Source organism: Ctenocephalides felis, unplaced genomic scaffold (genome assembly GCF_003426905.1).
Source record: "Ctenocephalides felis isolate EL2017-DRISC unplaced genomic scaffold, ASM342690v1 CF-g0.4_SCAFFOLD_01604, whole genome shotgun sequence".
In the NCBI taxonomy this organism is placed as follows: domain Eukaryota; kingdom Metazoa; phylum Arthropoda; class Insecta; order Siphonaptera; family Pulicidae; genus Ctenocephalides; species Ctenocephalides felis.
The window spans coordinates 44353983-44368999 of NW_020537758.1; the positions used below are offsets into that span (position 1 = coordinate 44353983).

Sequence of the window (15017 nt, forward strand, 5' to 3'; positions counted from 1 at the left end):
TACCTGTATTTAGTGACGATTTCTCGTGCATGTTCAAGCTGGCTATTTGTGGCAAAAATATTTAAAGGATTTGTAGTACCAAAGAAATGCCGTGCCCGATTCCAATACACACTAAAAAATAAATATTATACTAAATGCAAAGTTCAAAATTCTTATTGAATTTCAACCTCTGATTCATATCGTCATTGAATACATGCAAATACACACACATAACACAAATATGTTCGTAAATAGGTACATAAAATTGTAAAATTACTCTATTATTACATATTACATTACATATTATAAATGTATACCTTTGGTCATATCTTGGTTTATCAATATTAATATTCCTCGGCAAACATGGCCCTTTCAATTCTTTTACCTCTAAGTTATTGTTACTTAATGCAGCTGCTACATTTGATTCAGTATTTGGCGACATTTTATTCTAGATTTTATTGGATGAAAAATAATCTGCAAAAATAAATGTTTAAGTTTAAATATGAGTTGATAACTTTCCAAGGAGATAAGCATGTTTGTAGTTAAGAGAAATATGATATGTATGTGATAAGTTTCTGAGTTATATGCACTAGAAGATAATGGAATACTAATACAATATAAATGAATTATAAAAATAGATTTATGTATAATGCACATGCAGTTATAAGTGACTCTTTACATAACATAGCATGCTCATCAACATACATTTTTGCATACCTAATAAAAAATCCAATAAGTACTATAAATGTTAAAAAAAATAAAACTTTGAATTAAAAGATATTTCTTCCTCAAAACTTGGTTTTGTTATGTGTTCAAATTGTTATAACTGGTTCATTATTTTTTCATGGATATGTATTCACTAAGCACAGATTTATGCTATCAATATATCGTAACAATCTTAGAACATTGTCACGCACATTAAATTTCAAATAAATGACCTGAATTTGACATTGAGTAAATTGAAAGTAATTTTTTGGGTTATGACTAGTGTCAAGATTTTCGTGACGCGACCTTTGAATCCCCACTTGCATTTGATGCTGTCATCGTTCTGAAATGAAGTTAGATTTTCATTACTGCTAAAATTTTGATATAAACTTTCAAAATTTGGAAACAAATGATAATTAATACACAATTGATTTAGTTTGGCGCAATTCAAAAATGATTGGTTGCATATTCATAATGTTTCATGCTTCCGCTTCCTGCTGAAAAAACGTGATGCATTTCCGGTATTGGTCAAATTTGAAAATTTGACCCCAATGAATAGGTCAAATCTATTTATATTTATAGAAAATTAGTGAATTCTCAAAATGTAACTAATTTATTGTTAACTTCTGAAAAGGGAAGTTTATGTCTTTGCCGGAAAATCTGATTTGCTGATATTGTTTTTTCGACATTTCAAATCACTCTCAAATTTTGAATACTAATACACCTAAGTCTGTTTTACACGGTCTTTTTGTACACGGTTTTGATATAACACGGTTTGAAAATTGAATATTTTTAATTTTTTTACACGATTTTATTCCATTTAGCACGATTTGAAATTTTATGTACTTAATTTTTTTTTGTCAAATTTAATTTTTGCGAAGTATGTTCATGTCACAAAAAAGTATTTATGAAAGAAAAAAGTCTGAAACCATCGATAGTATCGATAGTTTGCGAACACTAGCTTAAAGATTTGAGTGAATTCCCCATTAGCGCGTACGAACAATTTTTACTGGTCAAAGCAAATGTGAATAGCACTAATTTAGGGGATACCCTAAAAATTCTTGTTTTTTACTAATTTTAATAGGTTTTAGAGATTAGGAACAAATCACCCATTTTTGTATAAGATCAATGTCTTTTTTACACGGCTTCTTCTGGAACCAATCTACCGTGTAAATACAGACTTAGGTGTATTGCAAAAAGTATGCGATTGAGCCAGAATTTGGCTTTTCGTCGTTATTTTATCGAAAAAGGCTGCACGGATTTTGAAAAATCGATGTATCCCGACTCGGGTAGTTTTGCTGAACTATCGGTCAAACCGTTTCTTTGGAATTAGCAGAAAATTAAAAAAAAAATCGCCGACGTTTTTGCAAAAAAACTTTGTACCAATTTGAAAAATTTAAAAGCCTTTCAAAATCATATATCAAATGTCATATCATATAAGAATCATGTTGATTCTTTATGACAAAGATCGGCCGGGCCGTTTCTTTATAATTAATTAAATGTTAAACTAGTGGTGAATAGCATCGTGCCTTGAGGCAAATTGCTAGAACTTCCCGTACCGTAATTCTTGATAGGGAATCCAAAAACACAACTGAGTTACCGCTTGTGGCACTTTTTACCCAGTATCTTCAGAACGGCTAGAATTGTTTTCGCCAAAAACTAATCAGCACGTCTCATTATCAAGATACTTACATATTCAAATCAGTTGATCGGTGTTCCCGAAATCGTCGACGTAAACTTGTATCCGCTCACATACACATACACACACGCATACATACACATACACACATACATTCATTTTTTCTAAGGTATGCCAGAATATTCAGAAACCTTTGAAACGTAAAGATATATAAAAATTTTCATTTTCGATTTTTTACGATTACTATAACTTACCCTACGGGAAGTTAAAAAAAAAATGGTGATTTTAATTTAACTTATTAGTATATGACTTGGCATAACTTTAAAAATTCACCAATAATTAGAATTTCGCCGTATTTAAGGAATTCTAATCAGAATCTATGCCAAACAATGTGCCGTGTTTCGTAGGAAGCTCGGGTAGCTGACATTCACTCACATTAATTTTAAATTGTAATAAATTTCCAAAATCTAATTACAATTGATTTAATCAATGAATTCTATTTATGTAACTCATCAATGTCGGTGAAAAGACTGATTATTGAAATGCATTAAAAATGTGTTAAATATAAAATTGTGTAATCTTTTATGATTTATGTTTAAAATTTTCCTCAAATAATCAGACCATAAGGTTCTTAAAAAAATTAATGCAATTACACTACAAAAATATTAGAAATTCACTGCAATAGATAAAATAAAACAATTTTTTTTTTGTATTTTCTTACATTTCATATATATAGACTTTGAAAAGACATAACATACATAAGGTAACAAACAAATGAATAGATAATGTAAATAAGTGGGTTATAAAAAGACTTTATATTCTAATTTTTTTTTTACTTTTAATTGTCAGTCGGTCATTGCCTATTCATTTTAATAAAAACATTTACCCATATAATAATTAACAGCATATCTTAAGTATATGGTTAACATATGTTATTGATGGTGTGTGCTGGAGTTAAATATATATCATAGTGTTCAATCACAACTCGGTTCGATTTTATAAATATATTACCAAAAATTATATATATATATATATATATATATATATATATATATATATTAGGGTGGTCCTTAAAATGGTCATTTTCGAATTTTCTTGCTCCCAGGGCCTCAATTGGTTCCAAATTGATAAAAAACAATTCTCTGAAAGTTTTAGCTCTTAATATTAAGATTTAGATAGAGCGCAATTCAATCAAACTTCGTATGGAAAGAGCATGGAAAAAATTTTGAAAATTTAAAAAAAAATTCTTTAGGTATAACTTAGCGACAAATGAATGAGTTTTATTCATTCATTTGTGCGCTAAATTACATCTAAAAACATTTTTAAAATGTTTGAAAAATTTTCCATGCTATTTCATACAAAACTTTGATTGAATTGCGCTCTATCTAAACGTTAATATTAAGAGCTAAAACTTTCAGAGAATTGTTTTTTATCTATTTGGAACCATTTGAGACCCTGGGAGCAAGGTAATTCGAAAATGAACATTTTAAGGACCACCCTAATATATATATATATATATATATATATATATTAACACAAAAATACAAAATTGCACAAAATATCTATTAAAATTTATCAAATCGAATAAAATAACAATTTTAATGTGGTCAAGTTTAAAACACTCATCTAGTATCAGCAACAGCATTTTCCTCAACAGATGGCAAGATTATTTCAGCTGATTTGTTTCTATAACAATTGAAATATTAAAATAAACTTATAATTACTACATAATTATTACTGCCTACCGTTCAACTGGTATAGGAGCAGAATTCGATCTGCCAGCTTTCACAAATCTTTCAGTTTTTTCTGCACGAGTTAGCTCATGGTCTTTTGCATCACTACTGGTCGTACCCAAGCTAGAAGTGCAGTATGAAGGATTTGATTTACAAAATTCTTTTACACTAAGAGAAGAAGCATTTCTTAGGAATGGATTCTGAAACATATGCAAAATAAACAAACATTTAAAATTTTTTTTAAAATAAGATATTTCTGTGATGTAACAAAATATTACCTGGAATGAATGCTTTTTGAGCATTGTCTTAATTAAAATTAAGGTATCAAGTTTAGGAACACTTGTAACAACTTGTTGCAGTTCTTCATCAGTTACATAAACCAAACTGCAATTTTCATTTTCACTTGGTAATGGATCTTTTCCATCATTCGTGATCCAACTATGTTGTCTTATAGAAGACATAGGAAGACGGGACAATGGATTTTTGTTTAAAAGTGATATTAATAAATCCTTCAGTTGATCTGATATCTATACAAAATAATTCAAGGTTAAAATATTTCAGTATATTTTGTTGCTAGAATATTAATTATATTGAACTGAAATGTTTATATATAATGGTAAAGAAAAAATGCAAATAAGATAAACTTATATAATTGCAGTTATTTCACACAAATATATAAATAATTAGATACTCTTAGTGAACATGTGATGTGATAAATAATTACCTTTGGTGTTTCTGGTATGACTAGTGGATTGTTTTGTATGGACTCATATAAGGCAGGTAGAGAATTCTCTTTAAACGGAACATCACCGAAAACTAAGGCAAATAAGGTTACACCGAGGGACCAAATATCAGCAGCCTAAAAAATACAAGATCAATAATATAATTTAAGTTTCCTAAATAAAAGACACAAAAATTTGTGATACTTTACCTTGCCACTGAATCCTCTAGTATCTTTTTGAAGGCTCTCTGGTGATCTAAATGCAGGAGTACCTCTTGAAAATTCAAGTTTGTCATCATTGCATTCTGATATGTCATCACAAACTCCTAAATCTGCAATTATAATCCTTCCATTCTCTCCAAGTAAAAGGTTGGCTGGTTTCAGATCTCCATGAATTATACACTGATAATGTACTAAAAGAATATAATTTATAATTAAATTTTTAACACAAAGGCTTGAATTGCAATCAAAACTTTTTTAAAAAAAGTTAACTTATTAAAATTATACTCACAATATTCAACACCCAAAATTACGTCTCTGAAACACTCTCTAGCTCTTTCTTCACTAAGAGGAGTTTTTGTAGGGATATGTAAGATTTCACCATTTTTCACTAACTCAAAAACTAAATACAAACTATCCTCTAATGGGTCATCTAGAACCTAAATAATAATTTTTATGTAAAATTGTAATAAAATGAAATTCAATTAAATGTTCTCTAATTCTCGATTTTAATATTTCATCAAATGTTATAATAGAAAAACAATTTTATAACAAGAAAAATTTTCTAATAATTTGAATTACAATTTTTTACATTAAAAACTAATGTTTAACAAATTAATGAATCTTACCTCAATTAATTTAACTACATTTGGATGGTCTAATTTTTTTAGCACAGCTATTTCTCTGTATATCCTTTCAAGAGGGTTTTTATACTGTCTCTTTGCATTCAATCTACCTCCAAGACCAGCTTTCCGTACTAAACGACGTTTAGATAATATTTTCATTGCATAATGAGTGCTATCTTCTTCAGAATATGCGAGCTTTACCAAGCCATAAGAACCCTTAGAAATAAATAAAATGATTTCATATTGATTGCGGCAGAAATAAATATATTGATTTCTTCAACTTCAAGATCATTCAATAACAAATCAAAAAATGTTCATATAATTCTAAGTTTTTATTATAATTTGTATTGGAATTTAAAACCAACCCTTATTACTAGTGTTTCTATTCTTTTCCTATATTACATCTAATTTTTATTTTATTTTTTTATTCTAACCTGTCCAATCGATTCCATAAGCTTGTACTGATTCAATTGCAGAAAACTTCCTTGTCTTTCTATAGATACTCTTTTACTTTCTCTAAGAGGTACTCTCTTTCTATTTGTTCGAGGGGAGCTATAGGGGCTATATGGGACATCAGGATAAATTGGTCTTGTTGCTGAATTTAGCTTAGATAATGGCGATTCATAACTTGTTAAGAAACTTGGAGAAACCGTATTATCTAGTGAAAGAGTCTTATTTGCAATAAGTAAATTTGATGCTGAAATATGAAATATATGATAAATAAACAATTATAGGTTAAAATTTCAAAATATTAATCTATTTAGATAACTTAATAATTATCCTATTATTTATACTTACTTTTGCTTTTTTTAACATCAATTGACGGATTATGTTGAGATGCCAACTTCGATAGAGCATCCGTGTTTGGTGTATTTTTAGAATTTTCAGAACTTCTTATATCTAATTTATCATTCAGAGAGTCAGTATGTAAAGTTTTTAACTTTTCAACCACAGTGAATTGAGTATTACTCGTTTTATCTAAAACTTTGTTTCTACCATTATTTATATTAATTTCATTAATGGTCTCTAAATTTTTTGAGTTACATTCGAGATTCAAATTTTTTTCTTGATCTGCATTTTTGTTAGAGCATTTACTTATATTCAGGTAATTAGTTGGTGTAAAATCTTGATCCATACTCATATTTCGAACTAATTTACTTGCTGGTTTGTAAGTAGTCAATTTTGGTTCTATATTGTTTGTTGATTTTTCCATTATATTATCAGTTATTCTAGTTTTATCAAATATTTTATAATTCTAACTTATTTATATAACTTATTGGACTATTTGGTCAAATTTATAAAATTCTATATTATGGTTAAAATTTTGTCATTTAGTATCAAATCTGTTTTTCACTATGATAATGATATAATCAAAATTTAAATTTATTTAGTTTCTGCTAAAAACAAGTTGTGTAAATCATTCTTGATATTGTTTGTTTCAAATCTTGGTTCTCATTAATATTCATATTTATGTTTGCTTTAAATGTCAAGTTGCATAATATGACAAAAACTTGTTGATCATTTTCTGAAATATAATATGATATATTACAGTAAAATAATATATTTTGTAATATATTACAGTAAAATAATATATTTTTTGAATTTCAATTATTATTGATTAAAATTTATAGTGCGACATAGCGCACACACAAAGTTTTGAATTTCACGTTTAGTGAAAATGTATTTATTATAGAATATTATAAATAATCTACAAATAACTAACGCTGGTTGCTTAAATTATTAAGTGCAAATATACTATAGAATTTTAATTATATTCATACTCGATTCTTAATCATTTATTTACCTGTTGCAAAGTGATGTTTTTCACATTTTTTAACATTTATTCACTTTTTTATAAGAATTGTTTTTTAAGATGTAATTTTGTGCAATGACACTTTGCCTAACCTTACTTGTGATGTCATCATATAAAAAACAAGATGAAAATTTAAGACGGGAAAGAGATGTAGAGTTTCTAAACACCGGATAACAAAGTGCTGAGAAAGCTGGCTGAAGTTAGCTGTAACACATTACAGATTTGTCAAATCTTTTGCACTGTGCTTTCAACTTTTTTATGTTGGATTCGCTGTTACGATTACTCCATTACTATAATTTTTTTTTCGGCGTGCTTATTGTGTAACTCGGTCGTCTCGTATTTTATATTTTTTATTTGCGTTTTCTTTCATTACGTTTTTTTGCTACGTGTACTAATCATTTTGTGCTTTTGTTGATTGTGCGCTATTTTATTTCTTTACATTTTATATTTGTTATTTTATTGCGGGATTCTAGAGCTTCTATAGGGAATAAGGTTAGTTTCTTTTCAGCAAGAGACGCGAGTTTTTTCACCTCATTAGCTTTTAGTTTCATTCTATTTTCAGCCCCTATCACTTTTATTGATTAATTTACTTTATTCACTTAGATTCTTAACTTTAGTTTCATCACTTAGATTATTAGATTAAGTTTACTTTAATCGCTTACATTCTTAACTTTACTTAAATCGCTTACATTCTTAACTATACTATTATCGTAGTTTCTTAACTTTACTTTAATCACTTACATTCTTTACTTTACTTTAATCACTTTAGGTTAGCACTTAGATTATTTACTTTATGCTATCACTTAGGTTATTCACTTTACTTTATCATTTTAGGGTATATCACTTTAGTTATAAGCTTCCTTTTTTTCATTTTTTACTGATTACCACTTAGGTTAGGTTATTCTTTTAATTTCATTCATTGTTTAGGGTATATAGCTTTGCTTATTTACTATTTTAAGGTTTAGCACTTACGTTTTATTACTCTATTATGTTTATATAATCTACATTTTTATTTTATTTCTTATGGATATTACGACTACTAAAACCTGTTTGTACTGTTCTACAGTATGTAAAACAAACAGTACTTTATATCGCCATATTAGGGCCAAGCATGGGAAAGAACCCATGCATTTCGATCGAACATTTCAGTGCATTTATTGCAGTAAGGCTTTGCATTCGACATATGCTTTGAAAAGACATATTATACACTTTCATCCTACCATTCCTCTTCAACCATCTGCTCCCAATTCTGTTCTAGCCACTGACACTCATTCATCAAATTCTTCCTCACATATTCAAACAGTTCATTCCGATCATATCACCTACAACACCTACTTCAATAATTTCCGCATCAACCCTAGAACATCAGTCGCCCTTCATTCCTATGCTGCCTCAATTTCACCTACACCATCAACTTCTACCACCATCATCAACTCCATTGCCACACAATCCACTTCTTGCACCAGTGTTCAACAGCAGATAAAATATATTTCAGGTATGTGTACCAAACATGTTATTAAACAATGATGCAGCAAACAGTAATAATGTTATGTTTTAATAGGTACTCAAAGGAAATCTAGGATCTTGTGCCCCCTTGACAATTGTCAAAGGTTATTTTCCAGATACAATGGCTTACATCAACATATCGAAGTTGATCACACCATCCACATCCAGCATGAAGAAATCACATTTTCTTCTTTTAATGGTTTGTTCATTTTCGATTATAGACTTTGTCAATGCACTTTTCTATTATTTGGTATTTTTATATAGATTTTCAATCATGGAAAAATAAAATTGTCATGGAAAAATAAAATGTTCATATATTCATATTCACAAATTCTTCAAATTCAAATTATAATCATTATTTTTTTACAATGAGAAAATGAACATTCATATATTGGCATTACTATATTCAAAAGCAGTAAATTTAAACATAAACATATAAAACATGTTATTTTGCTAATATTAAATGTATAACTCTGTGACTAATTATAACTATATTATGATTTATTTGGAGTTGGATTTGACCTGTAATGTTATATAATTTATGTTGCTTTACTTTTTAACCAACTTGAGTGGTGTGTTTGTGTAATAACTCACTATTGTTGAAATGAGCATTTTGTGTATCTAATGATGCAACAAAGTTCTTCTCTCTCAATTTATGGTATTTGGTTCCATTTGTTTATATTATCATTTCAATTCTATCTTTCAAATTTCTAATGCGAATAACATTTATTAACAGCTATATTGCGGAGATAAGTTTTAAATTATAATCATACATATTTCTTTTCATATTATGGTAATAGGTTTTGAATTGTCAATATGATTTATTTATCGTTACTTTACGGTAATAGGTTTTAAATTGTAAATATGATATTAATTGTTACATTACGGTGATACGTTTTGATTTTTTATTTATTATTACATTATGGTAATAGGTTTTTAATTGTAAATATGACTTATTTATTATTACATTTTATAGTGATGAATATTTGATTTATTTATTATAACATTACTAATAATAAGTTTTGAATCATGAAGAATTGTGTTTGACTGGTATGTGGTTGTGTGTTATACTGGTATGTGGTACAATTTGTTTTCTAATTTTCTTTCACGCCATGCTTTACTCATTAATATTAACATTGTGTAAATAGATTTTAACTCGTAAACTATTTATTGTAAATAACTATATATTTAATTCACATTCAATAAAAAATATTACCACAATTATCTTTTTTTTTAAAAAAATAGCTTTGTTTCAGTAGCAAAATTATGTGATCTAAAAGTTTTCAGTTATTCAATGTTGCATCCTACAGTTTAAACTACTGTTAAAAACTGGAACAGTCCTGGATTTGAATAATGCACTTATTCTGATAATAAAGATTGTGTTCTAAAATTCAATCATTTGTAGTCAACAATATTTAAAGTTTTCAACAATTATATTGCACACTAGTATGGAACAGATATAAGAAATGGTAAAAAAATTTAATTTTGATATTGTATCATACACGTAGTCTTGCTATAATAAATACGAAAGATTGTTAATGTAGCAGTATTTGGCTTACATAATTATACATTTTTGTGATCAAGCAAATTTATGCACACAAAATAGTTCACGTTTACCAGTGTTCTTCAATTGAAATCTACCATACATAACAAAAATCCAATATTGCAACAAATTTCTGACTGAATGAAAAATTATTACTAATCACCAAAATAAGAAATTGAGGTTAAGTTTCGACAGTTGCGACAAATGTTTTGACATATATGAATGCTCTGCAGTTGGTATGCCTGCTCAGAAGAATTTCTGATTTTTTGAATGTTGGTACCGTGATTTTTTCGTTTCAGCACTTTGTTAATCCGGTGTTTAGAGCCGTGTAAAGAGATGACGATGTTGACGCCTGTTTCTCAAACTGCGATGATTTAAATTTAAGTCGCAATAGATTTAAAATAGATTCTGAAAATACTGTTAGCGATAAAATATGCATAATTTTTTATAATTTGGTAATACGACATTGAATAGATAAAGCCTAGACAATATAATAATAATAATGATATAATGATAATGAGATAAAGAACGTAATTAAAATAACAAGAGGGACAAGAACAACACATTATAGACAGATATTTTGTTGCAAATTATAAGTGTATAGAGATTATTAATAATATTAAGAAACTAAACAAGCTTAAAAAACATTTTCTTAATGAAAATATTCAATATATACATTTACTTCAAATTCGAATTTGATCGTTGTTTTATTTATGAGACAAGCTAAGCTATCAATATGAAAAACTGTCAGTCAATAATATAAATGTATTAATGTTAACTATTTTATAGATTAATAAATTGCCTTTTATTTGCCAGCAAGAATTTTATTTATCTGGACAAGCATTTTGCATCTCAAAATGCTCAATTTAGTTAACAAATAATCCGCTAAAGCGCTAGTGATGACAAAATACAATTCCCAACAATATGCAAGTGTCTCATCTACAAATGTCAATTGTGTATTGTTCTTTGATGTTGTTATCAAAGTTTGGCCTTTGTCTTTCAAAATATTAATTTTCCAAAAACATATACCAAACGTATTTGCACAAAATTTATTGTACGTTTTAGAATAGTATATAAAATTCATGTGTCCATAAAATATTATAAATAAGTAAATTTCCAAGTTTTCACACAAATTATTGAGTAAGCCGAAGCCTCTTTAATGCGCCATTGCGTTTTAATTATAGTGTTTTAAACAGCAAAAATCTTGATTCTACATCATTAAAATGAGCTTCAACGATAAACAGTCGAATTCATTCCCAAAAGATGAATGTGCAAATCGATTAGAAGGATTGCATGTACAGAGATCTGACATGAATAAATTGATAATGAATTATCTTGTCACAGAAGGCTTTAAAGAGGCCGCTGAAAAGTTCCAAATAGAGGCCGGTGTAGGTACTTCGATGGAGTTAAATTCTTTAGACGATAGAATATTAATAAGGGATGCAATACAGTCTGGACGTATTCAAGAAGCTACAGTATTAGTAAATCAGCTTCATCCCGAGTTGTTGGATAACGACAGGTATCTTTATTTCCATTTGCAACAACTACATTTGATTGAACTTATAAGAGCAGGCAATGTGGAAGAAGCACTCAGTTTTGCCCAAAGTCAATTATCAGAAGCAGGCGAGAGCAATCCACAAGTTCTGAATGAATTAGAACGTACTTTGCTCTATTGGCCTTTGAGCAACCTCATTTAAGCCCATATGGTGATCTTTTACAACCTATGCATAGACAGAAAGTTGCAAGTGAATTGAATGCTGCAATTTTAAAGATGGAACATCAAGAATTCACAAGTCCAAAGCTATCAAATTTGCTAAAAATGATACTTTGGGCACAGAATGAACTTGATAAGAAAAAAATCTCTTACCCTAAGATGACTGATCTTGCTAAAGCAAAGATAGAAAAAATCTAATGGTTTTTGCTTTAAACTTCTTTGAAACAACTAAAATATTTGGGTTTTAACTCATATAGAAAAAAACTAAGTATTTTGAAATCTATATGCTAATTGAAAATCTTAGCATGAAGAAATAAAACACACATTTATACATATGAGAATAATAAATTATTATGGAAAATGGTACAGAAGAAAAATCATATAAATGACTAAGAAGACATTATATATTTATTGACAAATTATATTTAATAATTTACTTTGTTCAGTTTTATTCACTGAAAATGTTAATTGGTCTGAAATTGCAATATGTTTAAATGGTTTTTAATATATATCAAAATCAAAATATGTGTTTTATTTCATTGTTGACAATGTAAATTTTGAATATTTTACCTTTTTAGTATATTTTTTGTATGTAGGACTTGAAAACATTACATTCTTTTAGTTAAAGGCCAAATCAACACATTTTTTTATTCTCCTACAACTCACATATTAATTATTTAGAAAAATAATAGTAAAGTAATAAAGTGTAAATAATATGAGGAACATATATTCATAAAAATGAATAAATAAGTGTAAAAGTATCCCAATTTTTGGAAATTCAATTTTAAAAGAATAAATAATATATTTTTAAGAGCATAACTTCAATATATTTCTCTACAATTATAGAAGTGTATGTTTATATAAATTCAAAACAAAACTAATAATTTTAATGAATAACTCAAAAGTAACAAAATACTGGATTCTGGGTTTTACTATACTACCTTATATATTAATATATCTTGATATACATAAAAATTCGAGAGATATGTTTTTAATAAAATAATGTATAAAATTACATACTGCACATAAAATGTAATGAATACCTTAGACACAAACGTATTGCATTTGATTTTTACCTGATTAAAGCAATGAGACATCTTTTGTAATCACCTGAGCAATCATCCTAAAAAAATAAATATTAGTCATTATTAAAATATATATATATATATATATATATATATATATATATTTATTTATATATGCTCAATAATAGATGAAATACTTTGATGAAGTCTTCAAGAGTATCTCCATATTCAGAAACAAAAGCTTGTTTGATGTCTCCCATATCGACTTCACACCTAGTAACCACAATTCGAATCAACTGACTGTCATTAGTTCCAAGACCTTTCATACTTTTGTACAGACGTTTAGCAAAAAATTTTGCTTTGTTATTTACTGATTCCACTGTTGAATTTTCATTGAATATAATAATTATAATATTTTTTTCAAGAGCATTTAAATTTCTTATTAAAGATTTTTTAAATAATTACTAGTGTTAGTAAAATAATTAATTGAAATCTTTTGGAGAAAGAATCTTATAATTAAATATATATACCTATAGCCAATAAACCATCTTTAATATCTCCAGAGAATTCTGATTTAATAGCATGTTCAATGCTATGTCCAACAATCTTTTCATAACAATCAAAAACAGCACGAAGTTGTGGATAACTTCTCTGGCACAAGATCATATTGAAAGTTGATTCGTCAGTACCAAAATATTTTAGTTCTCCTAAAATATAAAATATATTTTATTTTATGGTGCACCATTGCTCCAAAAAAAAAGATTTAAGATATATTAATATGCAAATATTATATATTAAAGATATAATAATAGCAAATAATATATATTGAAGATATAATAATAGCAAATATTAATATGCTGATAATGAAATAGGTTCACCTGCTTGCAACAGCTGTTGTGCATCAACCATTGCAGCGTCTTCATCAACTTCAATACTCTCATCTCGATTTGCCTACAATTAAAAATTATACAATCCGATATATATATATATATATATATATATATATATATATATATATAAATATATATAATAAATTCCAAACATTCACTAAGGTAATACATCAATTTATCCACTTACATTACATAATGATACCATAAGTCTTCTAAAATTTCCTGATGTCTCTCCAATCAATTCATCTTCCAAAGATTTCCCATACGCTATGGAATTAGACTGATTAATTTTTATCAAGATTTTATTTTACCTAAAAAATGAAAAAACTTACTTGATTCATAAGCATTTCTAACTGTTTGAAGTTCTAAGTTTGTCATTGTACAGAATACTTCGATTAAAGTTTCCTCATCAGTTCCTAGGCCTAAAATAAATTTGTATATTTTAAATTTAATGCCTTACCATGAATATTTGAAATAATTCTAACAAACCTTTCATGGCTTTCTCTAATTGCTTAGCAATATAAACTGGTAACGGTGTCATCAGAGCTACAACTAATTTTTCAAAATTACCAGTCAACTCACTTTTCAAATTGTTTATCAGATCCTATTAATAAAAAAAACTAACATTAGCAATATGGTAAAATCAAAATGTAAATTAAAACATACTTTTCCATATAATGTTTTGAATTCCAGCTCAATTTGTTGTCGTTGTTCATTTGATCTATTAGTTAGAACTCCTATGATAGCCTTTTCATCAGTACCAAATCCTTCAATGTAATAAAAATTTAACTAATATTAAACTAAATTAAATTTATCTCAGTATTACCTTTTCATGGCTTTTTCTTAATACTTCAGCATCAGCCCTGGATCGAAATCCTGCTGCTGGGAAAACAGTGGGCGAAGG

General features: G+C 27.6%; 2 protein-coding genes and 1 pseudogene across 3 annotated transcripts in view; 1 reads left to right on the forward strand and 2 right to left on the reverse strand.

The window, feature by feature from the left end:
• Positions 1-3883: 3883 nt before the first annotated feature.
• On the reverse strand, positions 3884-6923 carry LOC113372540 (calcium/calmodulin-dependent protein kinase kinase 1-like). Its single transcript, XM_026612881.1, has 9 exons — positions 6421-6923; positions 6057-6319; positions 5626-5838; positions 5289-5436; positions 4988-5190; positions 4781-4915; positions 4335-4583; positions 4069-4256; positions 3884-4009 (listed from the first exon to the last, which is right to left on the reverse strand). The coding sequence occupies exons 1-9, from the start codon at positions 6833-6835 to the stop codon at positions 3946-3948; spliced, it is 1878 nt and encodes a 625-aa protein (XP_026468666.1). The 5' UTR covers positions 6836-6923; the 3' UTR covers positions 3884-3945.
• A 4550-nt stretch (positions 6924-11473) lies between these two features.
• On the forward strand, positions 11474-12584 carry LOC113372817 (annotated as a pseudogene).
• Positions 12585-13185: 601 nt separating this feature from the next.
• LOC113372150 (annexin B11-like) overlaps positions 13186-15017 on the reverse strand; it is a 6061-nt gene continuing 4229 nt past the window's right edge. The window contains exons 1-8 of one of the 2 annotated variants that reach the window (XM_026612474.1): positions 14780-14881; positions 14603-14717; positions 14446-14535; positions 14301-14380; positions 14102-14174; positions 13754-13930; positions 13421-13602; positions 13186-13321 (exon numbers count right to left, since the gene is read on the reverse strand). In XM_026612474.1, the coding sequence (XP_026468259.1) occupies positions 13271-13321; positions 13421-13602; positions 13754-13930; positions 14102-14174; positions 14301-14380; positions 14446-14535; positions 14603-14654 (705 nt within the window). In that variant the 5' untranslated portion in view covers positions 14655-14717; positions 14780-14881 and the 3' untranslated portion in view covers positions 13186-13270. Of the gene's footprint in view, positions 13322-13420; positions 13603-13753; positions 13931-14101; positions 14175-14300; positions 14381-14445; positions 14536-14602; positions 14718-14779; positions 14882-15017 lie in introns of those variants that run through there. The other variant, XM_026612473.1, reaches the window with a different exon arrangement.

Excerpts from the sequence above, each read along its gene's own strand:
- LOC113372540 (XM_026612881.1), bottom strand. The coding sequence starts at position 6,835 with ATGGAAAAATCAACAAACAATATAGAACCAAAATTGACTACTTACAAA. Across the intron at positions 5,437-5,625 it reads ATGTAGTTAAATTAATTGAG|GTTCTAGATGACCCATTAGA; the intron begins GTAAGATTCATT and ends ATTATTATTTAG. Across the intron at positions 5,191-5,288 it reads AATTTTGGGTGTTGAATATT|TACATTATCAGTGTATAATT; the intron begins GTGAGTATAATT and ends ATATTCTTTTAG.